Raw genomic sequence first — 21,540 nt, 5'->3', positions numbered from 1 at the left:
GAGGTTACTTCATATAATAAATAAGTAATCATAAGAGTAACCAAGTCCAAACAATGAGAAATAGGCAGACTTTCATGAGCGCCAACCTTTGGAATCACATTTTACGCACCTACAGTCAAACATCTCCTTGATAACACTGAATTACCTGGAGATAAATCAGCATCTAGTCCCTACCTATGTCTACACTGTACCATTGTAAATCATTAGATATCTTTCCTATCTCAGTAATAAATCAACAAAATGTTGCAGCCTGTGCAGGTAATTGAACAACATAATCATATTATCCGTATCTTTCTAAGAACACATGCATAAAGCAGTACTATATATGCAAAGCTGTATATCTGTCATCGATGTGATAAGAATGAAAGTTTACTGATACAATGAAAAAGTAATAAAAAACAAGTTAGGGCTTGATGTTTCCACCATGCGATATCTTTGAAACTAACCTTGAGGTTTATTAGGCACCATTAGTCTGATACCCAATACATTACAAAGACAGTGATCTGAAGTGCTTCAGACAAAACTGGATGATATTTTACAGATACATGTTCTGTAGAATTCAGTATAAGTGGGCAAACACAAGTTTTTTTTCCAGTTTTAAAGTCAGCAAGTTTCTAAAATTATCCCCAAAGCACGGAACAAACTAAGTCTGATGTAGTGAGAGTGAATATGGTTTTACTCCACTTTTAGCAAAACTACAGCAATATCATGATGGTGTACACTAGAAATTGACTTCAGACATTGTACCCATGTATGGAATTAAACATAGGCAAGTCTGGGCCAGACAAACCAGTGATATTATGAACAGCTGTTGCTTGGGTACCCGGTGGGATAAGTCATGTGTCTATTAACCTTCTAGCGCTTCACAGGCAGCTTGGGTTATCCGGGGTAATAATAATCAGATTGCTTGTGCGGTTTGAGCTTGCTTAGGCATGGATATATGCGGGGTACAAATATGTTATTATTATTATCATCATGTCGCACAATCAACCAATCACCATGCCTGGACACTTGATTCATTTAATATGCATGTAACACTGAGGACTGGAGTGCCTGGGATCTATTCTGAACCCAAACCCCTATATGGTGGCAAGGTGAAAAGGGTACATATATTGAATACTGTAGTAACGGAGATTAGTTATTTAACGAGGGGGCATTAATTTCATTTAATATGGTATCAGACTTTGATCCTTGTCTCATCAATACACATGTGAACTCAAGCAATGTTCCCATTGTAACAAATATCATAAGCTACAACTCAAACCCACATTTGACACCACTTAGGCAAAGGTTATAAAGTTATAAATGATATATAAGTGTTTCGACCTGTGATTTCATAAAACACAGTTCACCGGAAGGTGGGACAGGGAAATAGCTGAATTTTAATGAGATGCAGGAAACTGGAGTACTGTTTATCAACAATGAACCCTGCTGAGTTCAACTCCAGAAGTATTGGATGCACCGTTTACATATTTATCATGCTCAACATTTCTTCCACTGCCACTGTCTGTCATCAATATTTCAGATTATACAACACACTCAAGTGTGGATATGATCATGACGATCCTGTGAATCATGTCATGAACAACATTCAATACTATCATATAACCGCCACCTAGCTGGAATATTGCCGAGTGCGTTGTTAAACAACAAACCAAACTATCAGGGTAGGATACTCTCTAACTCTGTTCCGTCCCTGCACACATCACACTGTGCCACTTTGGCCAATATTTAATATAAACTCGAAAAACTGCTGAATATTGTGCAGAAGTGAGTGAGTGAGTTTAGTTTTACGCCACTATTAGCCATATTCCAGCAATATTACGACGGGGAACACCAGAAATGGGTTTCACACATTGTTCCCACAACCTGTTTTACAACATCCGCAGCTCTTCAACAGTGCACAATGTTGCAACAGAAATGAGCAGTTTATTGTTCCAGATCGTCTCACCTTGTCTGCCTATGCAAGGGCTGACTTGCTATAACAGATTCAAATCCTCTTCCAAGGACAATAAAGCCGGTAGGGTAGCCTAGTGGTAAAGTGTTAGCTCATCATGCCGAAGACCCGGGTTCAATTCCCACATGGGTACAATGTGTGAAGCCCCCTTCTGGTGTCCCCCGTCATGATATTGCTGGAAAATTGCTAAAAGCGGTGTAAAACCATACTTACTCACTCACTCCAAGGACAATACAGGGTGACATCATGTGGATCAGCTAAACATATAGAGCATGTACAGGCATTTTGCCAAGTCGAGAAACAATGTGCCCTGTGTTATAGGTAGCTTTTAGTGCCATTTCAAAATGGCAATACACTATGCTTGCATTATTAATTATTTCAAAAAGTACTTTGAGACAGCTTTGATCAAGATGTTGTGCTTTTGATGGATGCAAAAGAAATTTCACTGTGAGATATATGGAGGATACTAAACGACCTTCCAATAATACCATTTTTATTAAACGAGTTAATGCTTTGGTATCAAACGAGTGAAAGCGAAGTTTGATACTAAGTCTTTAACGAGTTTAATAAAAATTGTATTTCACGGAAGCGAGTTTAGTATTCTGTTTATTACTCTCCAACATAAATTGATAGAAACTGCGGCGAAATTGCCTACAGTGTGATGACTCTCAGCTTTCCGTGAGTCAAGCAAGGTCTAAGTGAGGTGAGGTGAAATTGGGTTTAACGTCGTGCTTGAGAATATTTCGCTCATATGACGACGTGCAGGCGTTTGTATATGTATGTGTGGCTGCTTGTACTAGCCCAGACTGAAGCTGGTTTTATAGTGCCAGCTCACTGAGATACCATGCCGCAGTGAAGCATGAATACCCCACTCAGACACATTATACTGACTCCGAGCCGACCAGTCCTTGTTGTACCCATTAATGCCGAACGCCAGACAGGCCGACCAACAAGTACCATATTTTAAAGTCTTTTGGTATGACGCGATCGGGGATCGAACCTGCGACCTTCCGCTCTCTGGGCGGACGCTCTAACCACTACACCAAGGAGGCGGTCAGCAAGGTCTAGTACCATTGCGACAGCGGCATTAGCATTGTGACGTCATAACTGTGAACCATTATGACGTCATACGTCTAGCGGTATTACACTAGTGTAATATTGCCGTAAAAATATTACACTGCAGTATCTTCCACGGGTGAGTAATAAAAGGTCATGTGTAGCATCAGGTGTTCCAGCCTTATAGTTTGATGTGAAGGCTATCTCTGGTGCTGTCCTTCAGGTGAGAAACAATGACTTTGTGTTAATGGTACCCAAACAAGCAATGAGAACAGCAAGCTAATTGTGTTGCATACAAAACCAAAAACTGTAACATATTTAGAAAATATTTGATAGACACTTTAGGTTTACCTTTCTTATCACAGCGTTCCCCTTCATATTCAGTCCCAAAACAGTCACATCGCGTGCTGGTGTACAGATTGACACATGTTCCGCCATTCAGGCACTGGTTATCTCCCTTGCACAGGTCACTGCATCCCTCGGTGGCGCTATTGGACTCATCCACCGGGATGGCTATAAGAATATCATCCTCACGGGTGTACTGTATGTCCGATAAACAGCCAACAAAGTAGAAAAACTCACTGTCAGACTGTTCCTCAGTTCCTGAAATAAACAAGGAACATGAGTGAAGAATACGTCACTTATGTTTGTAAGATCCACCTGAAATTAGAACTGGGTGGTCACACTGTATGCTCTGCTGCTGTGTGGGGGAAAGTCACTGGTTTGCTGGTCCAGATTCAAATACTTATAGCCGACCATTTCACGACATCTTGACTATCGCTTATTCTCTGAATATATATAATTTTGATAGTAACAAACAAACACAATCAAATTGAAAATAGCCCCAGTGAGATGGTAGATTCAGAACCTGAGGAAATCTAGACTTGCTTCATTTAGGGCTTTAGCATTGCAGAGAGGGCTAAGCTGTAGCGAAAATAGTGTGGTTCAGGGACTGTGAGACAGACTACTTGACATCCTGCAGATCACTGTTTAAAACATTCATTCAACCCATCCCATCCCAGGCCTAATGGAAAGTAATTGATATGAAGAGTTATGATATTGTCATATGGTATTGATAAGTGAAGGCTTACAACACAGAAATTCGTAAAGTTCTTCTTACACACTCCAGTCATTGACATGATCATCAATTTAAGTAATTTCAGTCCAAATACATGCAGCGATGAAGTCAGCAAACATGAGCACCACTTTCCAATAGTCCCCAATAAGTATGGTCAACATATGAAATTTCACATAACTTACACAAATACACACATACAAATAAATAAAAACAGACATATAAAACAACACATGAAGAACCCACAAACTACATACATACCACATTTCATTACATTTTGAAAGGAACTCTCCATAAGTTTCAGCTTGCAGTACAGTATAAGTGCAATGGTCAAATGAAGTTCAAAATATATCATACATAAATACCTAATGAGCTCCACTTCTAAATTCACATGTACCAAATTTCAGTCCATTTAAAATGTGATGTCTGTGTTATGGCCATGAAGAAGTCTTTTCGGAAACAACAAACTTGGAATTTTGAACCTCAAGAGTAAGTGAGTATGGTTTTACGCCACTTTTAGCAATATTCCAGCAATATCATGGCGGGTACACCAGAAATGGGCTTCACACATTGTACCCATGTAGGGAATCGAACCCAGGTCTTCGGCGTGATGAGCAAGCGTTCTTTAACATGTAATGTTTCAGCCTTGGTGCAAACGCTTTAACCGCCCTTGAACAGTAAGAACAAATTATGTTCATTATTGATTGGTAAAACATGTAATGTTTCAGCTTCATTGGTGCATTGAGGGCATGAACACCCAAACACAAACAAAAGGTGTGACAATCTCTCATACTTCATAAACCACATTCCATATCTTCTACAAAGCTTCTTGCTACATATCATGGCAAAGAATCACAAACAAGGTGTCGGCAGCCATACTATATCCCCATCTCTCTATATCGCCAACTCTGTTTCTACACCTCATTGAAACCGAGAATCAATGGCAGAACTTCAAACAGACAAAATAAACACAAAACAACAGTTTTTATGTTTCGGTGTCACAACAGTCAAAGCAAATCATCCTCAGCCATGGACCTTGTGAAGAACAGGATGTTCGTTTCATGGCTCATGCAACTGACAACTTTCGCAACATGTACATCTCAATTCCTTCTTTTTCAACTTCGTAGAACAGGTTTTGGCAAGCTATAACGGCTTGTTATGGAACAGTTTTCTCATTATAGTGGTTGTTGAATGATCAATGGTTGAATAGAAACATGCTTCCCCTCCTTCCCTCCCTGTCAACAATACTCCAGCAAAATCATTGCAGCCTGTAAATACACCATTTGGTGTAAAGTACCGGTACTGTATTTCTTCTAATAAGCGCCCGGGTGCTTATTTTTTCAACGGACCTCCAGACCCGGCGCTTATTTGAGCAGCTGCGTTTTTGAGCTTATTGTGTGTAACTAAAGTAATTGTTAGTGAGATGCTTTACCCCTGGCACTTTTTAGAGGCCCGGCACTTATTAGAGGAAATACGGTAATTCTGTAAACTCAAAAGGAAGACATCTTTCTGTGTCATTATGTTATTATTTTGGACTCCACAGATATAAACAAAGTGAATCTCTAAAACAGTTGTGTTACCTCCATATGTGATCTCTGAATCTAATTCCGACCACTTCAGTAGATCTTTCGCCCCGCCTCTCTGGAATGCTTCGAGGATTTTTGCTTGCTTCTTGTTATCCAAGGTCACAGTTATCTCCCCTGACCGGGTATCCAAAAATATTTCAAGCTGGTGCCATTTGTCATTGTTGAGAGCTGGAAAGAAGAGAGAATGATTAACATCATTTTGAAATGATAATATCCACGTGAGTAATAGAATGGTGAATATGGTCTTTTCCAACCAATATTCCATCCATTTCAAGGCAGGTACACTTAAAGTGAGCATGACAAATTATATTTATGTTCCAAAACATATTACAAAATTGGTGTCATGAGCTATTGGTTTGACCATTAGGTTACCCTGTTGTTAATAATAATATGAGTGAGTGACTAATGGTGAGTGACACAACAATGCAGGGCTCGATTTCGTGCTTTGTTACTTGCACTGTGCAACCCAATAGTACAAAGTGCAACGTAGTTATTAGTCTAACAATTTTTAAGTGGGTAAACTTCTGAATAAAACATCTAAATAATTCAATAGCATATTTCTTTCATTACATATTGCAATAAAAGCACTGCAACTGGAATTTGGCTGGTGCAACTAGGTTTTTATCTTAGGTTGCACCTGGTGCAAGGAGGTTAACATCTCTTAAATGGAGCCCTGCAATGGGCAACTCCACATGTTGAGTTCCTAAGTGAGGAAGTGAGCCCAGGTCTGGAATGACAAGATGATGGTTTAACTGCGAGGTTACCGTGTCCCCTGTATTTATCTAATGATGTATGATGGTGATTAAGTACAGGTCAAAAGACATCTATAGAGTGGCCTGTTTATCATGGGAGGACAACCTGAAGCAAGTGGTAAGACTGAATGAGCCTGAAAAAGAAATATCACCAGTCCTTACACCAAAATCAGAAGTAAATATCTTACATTCTGAACATCAATGAACACCGAGTAATAGTGACAGATTACAGCAGTGTCACAGTTAGTTGTACAGACAGTAGTATCAGAGTGAGTGCCAGTTGGGTGTAACACCACTTTGAACAGCATCCAGTTTTGTTTCATTGGTAGTCAGCTTGATGTGGAAGAAAGCCCAAAGTCGTACGCATCTCACACATTTACTATAACACACAAGAAGTAAGGTGCTGACACATGAAAAAAACTGGGTACGCAAATATACTACTCCAAATAAGTTTAGGAACACTGGAATCTTTCATATTATCATTGTTAAACTGTTATGCCATGATAGATGAAGTACAGTGGAAACCGCCTAAGTAAAGACCGCTTAACTAAACAGACCTGATAAGTAAACACTTTTTCTTTGGTCCCGGCAAATTTCTTCATTAATTATTACTATTAGAGTCTGGTTAACTAAACTCGGATAAGTAAACAATACCGCTTAACTAAACGTCTTCTCACGGTCCCTGGAAGTAAATTACTTAACAAAAGAGACTGGATAACTAAATTAGCGACCACCACATAATCCGACATGAGGGGCAGCCGTGTCAGTCTCCAGTCAAACAAACATCCTACTTACAGCTCGCTGGCGTCAAGCAGTTGACAATACACTGACAACTGGAGGCCAGCCCTGATAAGTTGTTCATTGTTACATATGCATACATATACATGCATATGGTTGTCATTTGCAGGTTTTTATAAGTTTGGATAAGTAAAATACCTGATAAGTAAACAATTTTGGCGAGTCCCATGAAATTTTACTTATCAGGTTTCCACTGTATACTGCTATGAGATAATTGGATGTCCTTATCTTCTCTTGAGTAGTATATGTTGACCCTAACTTAACAGACCTCATCAGTAGAAACTGTACACAACAATAAAAACATTTCAGTACAGATTAGTAACTGGAAACAAAATCAAATCGCTTGGTTAGCCAATCAATTACTGAAGTATAAAATGCAGTATGTTAAAATAACCGTACACATTTTTATAATGAGTGGTGCACCAAGTGGTACCACAGCATGACATATCGCAATACGTCTATCTTCAGCAAAAAGTTGAATATAATGAAGTCTGTGTCCACCCATTCAACCCCCAACAAATTATCTGCCTTATCATATGTACTTATATATCAATCATTTCACACCAGAGTTAGCACTGAAAGTGTAATATTGAATCGAACAGACAATCTCAAATTCCATAACCGCCCTCGCTAAAGACATTCCTTCGCAGCACATCATACTGTGATCCTATGTGTGTTCCAGTAACAAGCTAGACCCCCCCAATCACCCCCTAGGGAGATATATCACCACAGTGTCAGCAGCAGTAATGTGGTACTGCTAGCAAAATTGCCTCCATTGTGAATCTTCACTGGTCACAGCTGACAGACTGACACAGTCAACAGGATTTGAAGTCCCACTACATATTGAAGCCTTTTTGTGCCTATATAGTTACTATAAGGATAAGAAGTTCATTAGACTTTTCACCTACTTTAAATACCCAGTTAAAAAACTCGGGTGTTTGTATAAACTGAAGGTTGGTCCTGATCCCAATTAGTATTATCTATTGATCTCAAAGCTTTGGTAGCCTTGCTCCAAGGCTGTCCTGAATGCTAATCCCATGGATGAATAGTAATTCTATCCATTAAAGAGGCAAGTCTAGATAGGCGGACAGCATAGCAGTCTGTTATTATATTTTTTTTAGAAATTATTATTTAAAAAATAAATTATTATCCTGGAGACTTGTGAACGTTTAAGCTTTTGGTAGAGAAATTACTTACAATGAGTAAAACCAAATCTTGCAGAGTTGTGAGTGAGTGAGAGCTATACATCAAAATACTAATTTCTAGGGTCCTTACAGGAGTGAGTGCGCGAGTTTAGTTTTACGCTGCACTCAGCTATATGGCGGCGGTCTGTAAATAATCGAGTCTGGACCTGACAATGATCAACAGCATGAGCATCGATCTCCGCATTTGGGAACCAATGACATGTCTCAAGCCTGACCACCCGATCCCGTACGTCGTCTCTTACAACAAGCATAGTCGCCTTTTGTGGCAAGCCTGGGTTGCTGAAGACCTATTCTAACCTGGATCTTCACGGGGCGGTCTTGACAGGAAATATGAGGGTCCAATAAAGAAATCAAATGAGGTAGTGACTACTCTAAGATTAGATAATTAATTTACTAACAGGAGTGAACCATATAACTTTATGGATGACAACTTCTTGTTTATTGCATTGAGCGACATTTCAATTAAGATTCTTACACCTTTTCGGCTTGATAACGGTGTAAGAATCCATATTGAAACGTTTCTCAATGCAATGAACAAAAACTTGTCATCCATAAAATTGTGTGCTTCATTTTTGACACACAAACTTCTAGAATGCCGATCAAGCAATTTAATAACAGGAACTTACTATATATTCCTTTTGAAGAATTTTGTACTAAGAGTATCACTGTGCCTCTCTCAGGATGAAATGATAGTATTTTTCTGTGTCCATCTTTATGTTTGTGCCTAGGTGCATTCTCTGCTGTATGATCTGCCTGATTAGAACTAGCAGTCCTGATCTGTCTTGTAACAATACACATGAACTTGACTGTGTTTTTGTAGCTTTGATGTTTTTAGTATAATGTACATGATCTTGGCTATGGTTTAGTGTCAACAATACTAAAACATAGGAACACCATCAAAAGTGTGTTGAAACTGAAGCCATTAGCCCAATCCCAATATTTACATTGCAGTTGCAGCTAAACAAACTCCTGGATGAAGCAGACGTGGACAAAACTGTTACTGACTAAGAAAATTAATGTCTGGTAAATGCTCACCTATTTTTTCTCCATGTTTTCTCTGATAATCGTAAACAATGTCCATGGTTATATCTTGAAAACAGCAGTAGTAAATATGCCATGGGATAGTAAACAGAAAGTGTTACAGGAAGAACACTTCAGCAAACAAACTGTGAAATGATGGCTGACTCCTTACAAGAGTTCTTGTAAATCACAAACCAGGAGAATACCATGATAGTGTTATGACAACTAGAATAAAAGACAATATTGTTTTGAAATCCTTTCCAGTCAAAACCTACTCTGTTGCTGACAATGTATGTGCTTATTTGTTTTTAATGAGTGAGTTTCTCAGCTGGTTTGAATTCCAAACCAACAAACATTTCATACCACCATGATCATTGTAAGCTTGTGCCTGCCTGTACGGAAACAAAATGAAATGGAAAACACATATTTGGGGACTCATTTTATGATATTGTATGGATAGTCTTTCTACAAAAACTATTCTCCAAAATATTCATGGTCACTAAATTATATAGCTCAGTGTTTTCTGGATGTGTATTACTTGTAGGTCAAGAGTTAAACGTAGGTAAACATAACTGGTCTGATACAACTAGTTTACAGCTTAGTTTGGACCTGACTGACTGACTGACTGAGTTTAGTTTTACGCCGCTTTTAGCAATATTCCAGCAATATCACGGCGGGGGACACCAGAATGTTTGGACCTGAGCTTTAGGTAAAATATTTACATTTGGAAGATAACTTTCTCAAGATTTCCACAATAGTCAATCACACAAGGTAAACAGACAGGGGTGGAAATAACTTTAAAATTGCTTGTGTACTCGGTACAGTGGCACATGTAAAATCACTTGCCCTGATAATGTTTCCACTATACCAGCCGTTTTCTTGTTGATTTTTTAAATAAACAACATAATTAACATTGGAAAGGCAACTGGACACCGGTACAGTGTGATATACAAATTTGCTTGCCCAACAGAAAAAACCATTGGACTCGGACGTCGGGCAGTGGGTTATTTCCACCCCTGACAGAGGCAAACTTCAACAACTCATAAAACCGAACATGTGTATGTGTAGATTCTGCTGCATACACAGAGTGTTCTGTAAATACAGAAGCTATCTTCCTCTATTAATCATAAAACGATGACTACAACATATCCTATTCCACAAGCTCTGCACATGATGTTCTAGTCAGATGTGTTATCCAAGGCCAGATAGTGTATTTCAGTGCTCCTATGTAAACTAGATAGGGTAATTCCATTACAGCAATCAGAAATGCCATCATAATCACCCACATATTCACTGTGAAGACTTACGTGTCTATAACGTAAATATATTTCATCTGAAAATATATATCCAAACAAAGAGACAAGACGTTTGATGCCGCAATCAGGAAAATTTCATCTGTAAATAATGAAGCTTGGGCTATGGAAACCAATTGCTGCACGTGAAGTTAGAAATGTACAAAAACCTTTTTGGGAGAAATTTGGAAAGATTTTGAGAGAGAGATTTAGAGAAAGAGAGAGATTTAGAGCAGAAATGGGCATTACACATTGTACACAGAATGGAGGCAATCTTGAATAATGTCAACACGTAGGGCAGCAGGTAAGATATTTAACCACTGGATTGCCTGCTCTATTAGTCATATCCGATAACAAGGCACTTCTTCTATCCTGAAATAATTGCATGGCACAAATGAATGATAGCTTTGGTATCTTCTATTTTAAGATTTTCTCCATGTGTTTGGCAGGTCACAACTCACTTCATTCTGCAGCAGCAACTTTTTGATTTAGATGCTATACACAGTGCGTGAGTGAGTTGTCTTAATGCCCTTTGACCAATATTCAGTATTCAGTTATGTCACTATGTCTAACAAACATGGGCAGAAAGTAGTAACGGACACACTTCAGACTCCCATTTGATGCTGAGTGAGTGAGTGAGTGAGTTAAGCTTTACGCCGCACTCAGCAATATTCCAGCTATATGGTAGCGGTCTGTAAATAATCGAGTCTGGACCAGACAATCCAGTGATCAACAGCATGAGCATCAATCTGCGCAATTGGGAACCGACGACAGGTGTCAATCAAGTCAGGAAGCCTGAACAGCTGATCCCGTTAGTCGCCTTACGACAAGCATGGGTTGCTGAAGACCTATTCTACCCCGGATCTTCACGGGTCCCATTTAATGCTGACCTACCGAATATCACATTTGTGAAAAATCTTGGATTCAAACTCACAATCCGCATATCCTGGCACTTCAAATTGCTCCACCTTCCACTACCGGGCCACCCGGTCTACTCATTATATTCAATACACTTGTTAGAGTACACTGATGACGTACTGGGTCCCCTCACACCTATTAATCCACAGGACAAGAAGGAACAAGTGTTCATTGTCAGACAGGTAATGAGAAGGGGGTGATCGACTGGAAGATATCCCACAAGCCACTGATTTCATGTGAGCCATCTAAACCTCAGAGGCGACATGTCGTCACCACACATAACTCCGCACAAAGGGTGATGTTATGCTCCACAATGACAAGGTGTTACATGTATCATCTGGTGCAGACTTGTTACTGGGTACAGCACTCGGTAGGATTGTAATAAGTAAGTCGTGTCTTGCCTTTTGGGCAGCTTTTGAAATACCTGCCACACTTACCACAAGGGATTCTGACAAATTGCTTTAATATCCATGTAAGATTTGTGGGTGGTTATGAACAGGGACTGTATTGTTAGCTGTGAGTGATGGACTGACACATTATCTACGAAAATGTGTAATTTTGAGTCCAAGTGAGTTTAGAGAATCAGAACCTGTTGAATATCGAGACTGGCTTTATTTCGATTGGAGAAAGGACTGAGTGGAAGAGACAAAAAGTATAGTGTAACCATAGAAAAAACCCAGATGAGAACATTTTCCAAAGATAGCCTGCACATATGTCTGCACTTGGTGGTTACAGAGGAACATATGAAGTGGCAATATGTGGACTTCAGGGAGAGCTCGTCAAGGGACATAACTGCTGCTTATCAGGATACTACCAAAGGGAATAATCTCCCCTTTATTTATTTTTTTCAAGGGATAGTCTGCAATAGTCCTTGAAGTGGAGGAGGAAATGGCAAGCACAACCCAGAGGGAAACGTTTACGCCAATAATTTTATAGTATAAGGACGGCAAGACAGACTGCTATGAGTGAGTTGTCGTTGTTTTACGCCCCAACAAGCAATATTCCAGCTGTGTCACAGTGGCTGGGAAAACCAGAGCCCGACAGATCTATCGCTGAAAGAACTCTGATCCAGCTTATTGATGAACAATGACTCAGAGCCCATATCCTCACCATTCAATCCTAAATTAATTGGGATCCTGCAAGAGACATGGGTCTGAAGCATTTCAATGACCCTGAAGTCCTGACTGGGTCATCTGTATGACAACCATCTCCTGGACAAACATTTCTTCTGATGCTTCCATTCAAACTTTATCCTACTGATAACAGTATTTGACAAAACCTTTTGAGTTTACCTGTCAAAATACATCTACTGTTTCTTAATGTTAAAATATGTAAAAAAATGATGTGTTCCATTTCTTAAAACTCCACATTCCGTAACATTCCAGTTACATGGTGGTCTGTAAGTAAACGAGTTCTGACACGACAATACAGTCATTGGCATTATAAGCATCAATCTGTGCAATCAGACTACAAGGACAAGCATAACCAGTGACTGTGAGCTGAACCTACTTGACAAAAAGCAATTTGACTGAATGCTGACTATTGGTTCAAGTCACAGAATATGATAATTTATATCGAACACTTCCATAGACAATACAAGTCTGAAGACAAAAGCCAATGTTCCACAAAATAGCTCTCTGAAGGAATGCTTAAGCCTTTCAGGTTCAGTATTATCTATGAAACACGCCATTCATCAGAAAATGGATTGGATACTGAGATGAAGTGAAGGTATGTTGATGTCATGCATACCATGTTCACCCAGCATACCACCACAGCCTACCATATCCTAGTTGTCTTTGTGATTAATAAAGCTATCTTCTGCTACAGCTGTCATTGGGTCTTATTCAACAATGTGACCTTAGTGCTATGACCAAGGTGCTGTGGAGATTCTACATAACACTTCAGTAGTCATATTGATCTGAAAATTTACAAATGATTTTGATTTGTGGGTCTTCTGGACAATAAAGGGAAAGAAATATGCACTTATGAAACCGAAGTACTGTATTGTGATACCATAATATTGCAGTGTCCACGAATGGTGTTTCAAGGTGACAGGACATTGGGTCCTGTAATGTTCAGATGTCTGTCTGACCCACTGAAAATTCACAGGACCCAGAGAATAAAAATTAAGCACACATTTCAGATTTAACATTTCTTGTAACTGGCATTGAAATATATTATTTATAAACAGCACAACTTCAGTCTAAGTTATAGTGAAACATGCAGTCAGTCACTGGGGCTAGTGGGATGTAGGCTTCTATCGGACTGTCAGAGAATCTGCCGTAATTGTCCGAGGGTCCGACACTATTATTCGTGCACACTGATATTGCATCCACATTATCAAGATACTAGGGCTGCAACGATTCACCCAGACCTCGATTCGATCATTTTTGATTCGATTCTTCATACAAGTAAAACCATCAGATTTCATTTAATTCTAAGAGTTTATTAAAGAAAACATAAGACTAGGAAATCATGAATTTAAATGATGTAACCTTTTTCAAACAAATAAAACATGAAGTCTAAACACAGAAAAGTTCTCAAATATCGAATTAAAATAGTGATGATGGATATCAAAAATCGAAACGAAGGTGTCAAGATTCGATTTTCGATGAATCGAACCGAATCGTTGTAGCCCTACAGTGAGTGAATGAGTGAGTTCAGTTTTACGCTGCTTTTAACAATATTCCAGCTATATCACGGCGGGGGACACCAAACATTGTACCCATGTGGGGAATCGAACCTGGGTCTTCGGATGGACGAGCGAACGCTTTAACCACTAGGCTACCCCACTGCCCCGCAGCCCTACAGGATACATATCGTATCCTGGTCCTACCATGTTGTGACTCCTCTATTTGATAGCTGACTAAAAATGTGATCACGTGACTACATGTGCCAAGCTGGTGGTGTGTCATTGCACCCATACTTTTTGTCCTGCCTTGACTTAATTCAGTTGTATGCAGCAGACGCAGTTTAAAAATTAAATATCATATTTAGTTTCAACAAAAACAGTAAACTTGCTAACATGTCTATGGTTTGTGTGTCATTATCACTAAATTGTGTGATCAAGAACACAGAGTTTACAGACTGCCATCACGTGGAAGCAGTACTTTTCTGCAGCCTGGGCAGTAATCACTTGCTTTTTTATGCAAATTGCAAGAATTGTGAGTGAAAATAGAAGATCAAGACAGATTTATATAAGACAAGTATATGGATGGCAACTTCTTCTTTATTGTATAACATGACGTTTCTGGGCTACTTCTTGCCCCTTCTTCAGGTGATTCAGTTTAAAGTTTTTAATAAAGAAGAAGTTGCCATCCATATACTGGTCTTATATCTATTCACCAACTTCTCAATGCCTCTCAAGAATCTCAAGACAGACTTTTCGCAAACACTACTGGTTTTCAGCAATTCATTGTTCGTCACTATTTTGCCTTGTATGCCCAGTGGAATCTGTTTTTGATGATAACTGATACTGAATATTCTCTGGTGTTGAAGTTTATATTTACAGACTGTACTGAAGATGAACAGTCTACTAACTGAATCCACGATCAGAAATAATACTGACTTGCTATTTACTAAGAAGAATAAATGTGTGCTCAGGCCTGGAAATGAGCACTTGTAGTTATTTACATGAAACACTAGCTGGAAAAGATCTGTGGACTAGTCGTAGTTTTACTCGTACTAATGCAGTGAAGTGATTGAGGAGATTAGACAACTGTGGAGTCTTAACTGCGGAAATTGACTGAAAGATTAACTTCCTTGCTTCAAATTCAGGATTTTGTTAATCTCCATGAATTCTAAAGGCTCTATCTCTCTTCATCTGTGATGTTATCAATGTTTGTATGAAATCTACCTACATTTTCTCTCATGGAAATCCCTATGTCTAAGCTCTCATATCATGTTCATCCACTCACAGGTCACCATAGGAGATCCTGAGCCTGTTCTCTGTTGGTCATGTCAATCTAGGCCATAAATAGATAAGATACCAGCTTGAACATTATATTAGTTACACCATCTCATGTCTTCATTCTGTAAAGGGAACCCCCCTCAAATTCAGATACAAAACCGGTGCTTACAAACCAATGATCTTAAGTTAAAGTGGTGAATTCAGACACATGATCAGAAGATCCTCCTATAGCTAAGGGACACAACCCTGCGCCCCTGAAAATCACAAGATTTGTAACTACTGGTTCCAGTTCAGCTCAGATGAATCTACATTCTGCCATAATAGTTACTGGTACTTGAGGTTAGAGGGCTCAACATAAAACCCATTCCCCACTACATATTCTGTCACAAAGACAAAACAAGTGGGTAACTAACACCGATATCAGGTCAACTTTCCTCTGAAAATCTGGTGGAAAGTTTGACCAGTCTGGCGATCCAAAGCTTTAATCACTTGTCTGATGCTAACCAAGAACTGTGTTCTTGATTCTTAGATCATAATCACATCGATAATTTATCTATATCCATGATCTACATGAATAAAGGTGAGGTGAGGTGAGGGTGAGGTGAGGTGAGGTGAGGTGAGGTGAGGTGAGGGTGAAATTGGGTTTAACGTCGTGCTTGAGAATATTTCGCTCATATGACGACGTGCATGCATGTGTATATGTATGTGCGGCTGCTTGTACTAGCCCAAACTGAAGCTGGTTTTATAGTGCTAGCTCACTGAGATACCATGCTGCAGTGAAGCATGAATACCTCACTCAGACACATTATACTGACTCCGAGCCAACCAGTCCTTGTACCCATTAATGCCGAGCGCCAGGCAGGGACCAACAAGTACCATATTTTAAGGTCTTTTGGTATGACGCGGTCGGGGATCGAACCCGCAACCTTCCGCTCTCTGGGCGGACTCTACATGAATAAAGAAGCTGTTCATCCATAAGTTCGTCCTTATATTACATGATCTATATGTATATTCTTTAGCATACATTTCCATCTTGTGATGAAAGGCACCGGCAGAAAGATCCAATGAACTTCTAAGGAACATTCACTCATCAGGATTCTGTCACCTTGAGTGCCAAATAAATCACCACTATGCACCACTTTGTGCAATCCACCAACAAAGAAAAGGCATATTTTTTCATCCCAAGCGCTCAAAATGTGCAGTTGGCATAAACATCCATTGGTGCAAAGAAACGCCTGTTAAGCTACAGCTTGGGTCTCAAACACGATTAATGAACTTTTCTTGAAATGGTGAAAGCTTCGGTAACTTAATTTCCACCTGAAAGCCAACTTCAGTCCAAATTGGCTCAAGGCACATAGGAATCAGCTATAGTGGCCATCATCCTTTCAGGGAAAGAGCTGACAAGAACTATGACAGGTACATTAACACGAAGTAGTTAATAAACAGAACCGTTATCATGGGACACTTAGTCTTTGATCAATGTCTTGACAATAGCAAATTATGATATTACTCCTCTGCACTTTCTAAATTTATCACAGCAATCTTTTTGAGGACGACGTATCTAACTGAGTTTACGTAACAGTTTCAAACTCTTTGGGCAATCTGTTCATGTACTCATCATGATGTTTGATGTACTATTTCACATAACAAATGCTGCGGTGGGGTAGCCAAGTGGTTAAACCGATCACGCTTGTCATGTTGAAGACTGTGTTCTATTCCCACATGTGTTCAATGTGTAAAACCCATTTCAGGTATCCCCCACTATGATATTTCTGGAATTTTGCTAAAAGAAGCATAAAAACACTCACTAAGAGTAACATGGAGTAGTGTTACCAGGTACTGATACAAAACCAGCTTCATTATAAGCATGTGATCTACGTGAGTATGGTTTTACGCCGCTTTTAGCAATATTCCAGCAATATCACGGCGGGGAACACCAGAAATGGGCTTCACTCATTGTACTCATGTGGGGAATCAAACCCGAGTCTTCAGCGTGACGAGTGAACGCTTTAACCACTAGGCTACCCCACCGCCCTCATTATAAGCAAATAAAGTAAAACATGAGTACTCCAGAGTGCTTAAAATTACTTTGTGGGAGAGAAATGATTTCTTTCATGAAATGTGAAAAAGGTTTAGGTACAGGGACCTTGCCTTGAAGCCCATGAGTGAGTGAGTTTGTTTTTACACCGCTTTTAGCAATATTCCAGCAATATCACGGCGGGGGACACCAGAAAGGGGCTTCATAAAGCCCTTTAAGGTTTTGGTCACTGGGACCTATCCTATCCTGGAATGACCCAAAAAAAATTGGTGTCCAAGAACAGCAACAAAGTCTGGGTTCTGGGGAAATCTTGAATCCTAAAATACCAAAAAGATTTGGGTACAAGCGACCTGTTCCACCCTATAACACCCACGAGGGCCTGCTTCGCAAACAGACCCACGTCACTGACGATGACACGGCAACCCCGAGTGTAATCAACTGGCCATTTCACATATTGATTGCGGAAACAAGGAAACAACATTCCTCTACATGTGTCTTATGCAAACATAATTAAACAACATCAGAAAGTTCATCAACACGACAGAGCACAATTTAATCTGAACATATTTACCCTCCATTACATCAACAGACAAACAGATTTCCATTGTTCCCATCTTATCTTCATCTGCCCTTGACTTGACTGACACAAATAAAATACAATTTTATTGACACTTTGGAATTTGCCAAATAGGATAGAAATGGCAAGAATGTTGGGTAAAATGTATCGTAATCTCAAACAAAGATTCTCACTGTGAAAGTATCAGATCAGTAAATCTAAGCAAATACCAATATTGTTCAAGCTAATTTAGATTTTAAAGTGTTAAATACAAGTGTGAACCTTGTAAATAGCATTCCAGCATGGGTCTTGATTTGTTCATCTGTCAACAGCAAGACACGCCATCTCCGGTATTTTCCTAAAGCTCAACAGCTAACACAACTTTTTATTCTCCAAGTTTGAACATTCAAAAACCTTATTTTTTTTCTGTCACTGACAAGTTTGCAAATAAATTGTTATTGATGTTTGACAACCGTTTCTTATGTCACATCAAATAATTCTGTTTCTTTTGCCTCATAAAAGTACTTGTCCATTATGCCTGATAGAATACTTTAAATGCTAGTTAAGCCTGCTAAAAGTCTCAATGTTTCTTGTTTTGTAACCTTTCTACAATTGAAATATATGGTATTAAGAAGGAAACCTTCCTGCATCAAAACTTTCAAAAACATCTTCAATGAAATCCCTGAAAAAGATCTTGTTTATTATGATTGACAAGAAAACCCTCCCATGTCATATTAATTGTTTCTGCTTTATTTGGTCACCTGTGATATGTAATCTTTCAGCACTTGTGAGGCAAACAATTTCATCACAAGATGAACACCAAGAAAATAAATACAAACAAATTTCATTTTTTTAGAATTACAAGTAGATCCACGTTTCAATCTCTGCATACCAGGAACCAAACCTGGACATAGTGGCAACCAACAACCTGCTTGATTAAAGCTTAGAGAGGCTAAAGCCTTCTTTAGATAGATCCCCTAGCATCTAAAGCACTGTAGTGTTAATGTTACAGTTGTTTACCTGTCTATCACCGTGTGTTTAAATGTGACAATTAAATATGTCACCAGCTGTGACCTCGCCACATCTCAAATCCCTTTTTCCCTGATCTAGAATTCAGCACTCGACCGGTCGTTCCCAGGAGTCTTGCGACCATTCACATCATTGATGCAACTAGAGAAACGGGTAATGTGGTTTCCAGTCAAACTAGATTGTCTACAACTCGGAGAATGTTGTCATTGTGGGTTTTACCTGTTTCGAGTCAAAGTAGATTGTCTACAACTTAGAGAATGTTGTCACTGTGTTTTTTTACGGTTCACAAAACATTGCCCTGTATTTTCTTCAGATGTTTTCTCTCTCAGGTGAGTTCTTCATTCCAGGTAACAGATTCCAGGAAAACATTTTCTTGAAGACAAAAAATCCCCCAGTGACAGGCTAGACAATAACGGACGAGAAATGTTCAAACTTTTGACTGACGATTGTGGAATGGTAATCAACTTGGAGGAACTGGTTCACCTTTCCATGTTAACAATTCGAACTTGGTCTGCAACAATTATTATCTGTCTACGATATATTTACATAGTGAGCTGAAAATACGTCATACAAGAAGAAAGTTTAATGTCTAAGTTGTCTGTTGTGGATGTTGGCAAAGCCATAGTTGGAGTATGATACCTCCATTGTTTTTATACGAATAGTTCTGTTGCAGACGAAACATATCTGAACTTACACAAAGACAGACAGTGAAGGAAGAATATTCTGTGTTGACCAACATCTTATAATACCTTTGAGAAACAGTGAAACGTCTGTATTACTAAAATGATAAAGATCTGAAACTTGAAGTTTGTCCTTAATGCAGATTCAGCAATCAGCTTCAATGTGTAACTAGTGGGTGGGTGAGTGAGTGAGTGAGCGAGCGAGTTAATGAGTGAGTGAGCACAAACCTAAATACTTAGGTCTTTTGGGGTGAGCCTGGATTCTAACACAAAATCAAATGCTTCTAGTAAGACCAAGCAAATCTGTACTTAGAATAATTGTGCCTTTGGCCCCTATTTTTAACCTAAACTGCTTTTATTGCTATTAGAGCTGTAATGGGAAATCAAACAAGGTCCCTTCTTTCTTTGATTACAAAACTAGCCTTTGAAAATTCTGATTTTGCACTCGGCCTAATTTTGCAAACTGCTTATCCAGCATTTCATGAATCATGTGGTAAAGATTGTATTAACATATGTCAGTGAAAAATAGACTCTAGCTCTAAAATTAAGGATTGTTCTGGGCACTATTTGAATTATTTTTAGACATATTTTTGAATAAGATAAAAGTATTTCTGGGACTAACTGTCAGTCTGCTTGACTGATAACATGTCATGTTATCGAGGTGCTAGAGGTCTCACTTGTTCACATGGCTGTGATTTTCCTATCCTCATGATGCATAAATCAATGCTCATGCTGTTGATCACTGGATTGTCTGGTCCAGACTCAATTATTTACAGACTGACACCATATAGCTGGAATATTACTGAGTGAGGTTGTACCCAGCCCTGCCCAGTAAACAGCAACCAACGGGCCCGTAAGTGGGTCACAGCACTTTGCGAAACCCGTGACAAACAACGTAAAACTTGGTCCGGTCCAGTAAGTCAAATTTGGCAGTTGCACAATTTGGAACCAGGACTGGTTTTTGAAAACATGCTTGTCACCAGAAATCTGATACCGGAAGTAAGCCGGACCCAGTCTTGCATATCACAAGTTGGTGCGCTCAAAGGGAGCCGGGAACCAGCTTGGTGCCTTCGTGAGACTTACAGGCCCTATTCTGATGACATAGACTTTGTGTGCTGAAGATTAGGTGCCTGAGTTAAAATCATCTCTGTATTCTAGTCCAATGTATGTGGGCCTGAGGCCTGAAATACAATAAACATCTTTTGACTTTGCGTCTGAGTCTGAGGGTGTGGGTTTGAATCTTGAATGGGACTCAACCCAACAAAAGTTCTAGAATCTGTACTTTACTAAGAAAGTATAATCCCAAATATAACATATGTTACATTTGACCACTTTCTAAATGGCATTGTGTATTCATAGACCATTTCTTATAATAACATCACTGGATTGTTCAGTTAAAACCTTATCATGTACAAGGTCACATATCTGGAATACTGCCAAGTGCCCAATGAACAACAAACCCACAAAAATCTCAAACTATGGCCATGGCCATGGCATGCTACAAGTGGGATAAGATCAGCAGCACCTTTCAACACACTGACATATTCATTGACAATTTACCTGTAATATACCCCATGTTGAGTGAGCCCCCAGCTTACACCTATACAGTGTGACAGACAGCAGGTTCTATACAAATGACATGGTCGTAAGTCTCCATGAACAAGGGTA

At 39.2% G+C, this 21,540-nt stretch overlaps 1 protein-coding gene across 1 annotated transcript in view; it reads right to left on the bottom strand.

Annotated features, from left to right (window-relative positions):
• The window catches only part of LOC124285799 (contactin-associated protein-like 2), a 138,639-nt gene that overhangs the window by 79,748 nt on the left and 37,351 nt on the right, over positions 1-21,540 (bottom strand). The window contains 2 exon segments of the mRNA XM_046722066.1: positions 3,365-3,616; positions 5,669-5,842. Coding sequence (XP_046578022.1) covers positions 3,365-3,616; positions 5,669-5,842 — 426 coding nt within the window.

This window comes from Haliotis rubra, unplaced genomic scaffold (assembly GCF_003918875.1).
Source record: "Haliotis rubra isolate DU_JTF1 unplaced genomic scaffold, ASM391887v1 Scf37, whole genome shotgun sequence".
Classification (NCBI taxonomy): Eukaryota; Metazoa; Mollusca; class Gastropoda; order Lepetellida; family Haliotidae; genus Haliotis; species Haliotis rubra.
Note: the sequence above shows the minus strand (reverse complement) of the source record. Positions and strands in the feature narration are given on the sequence as shown.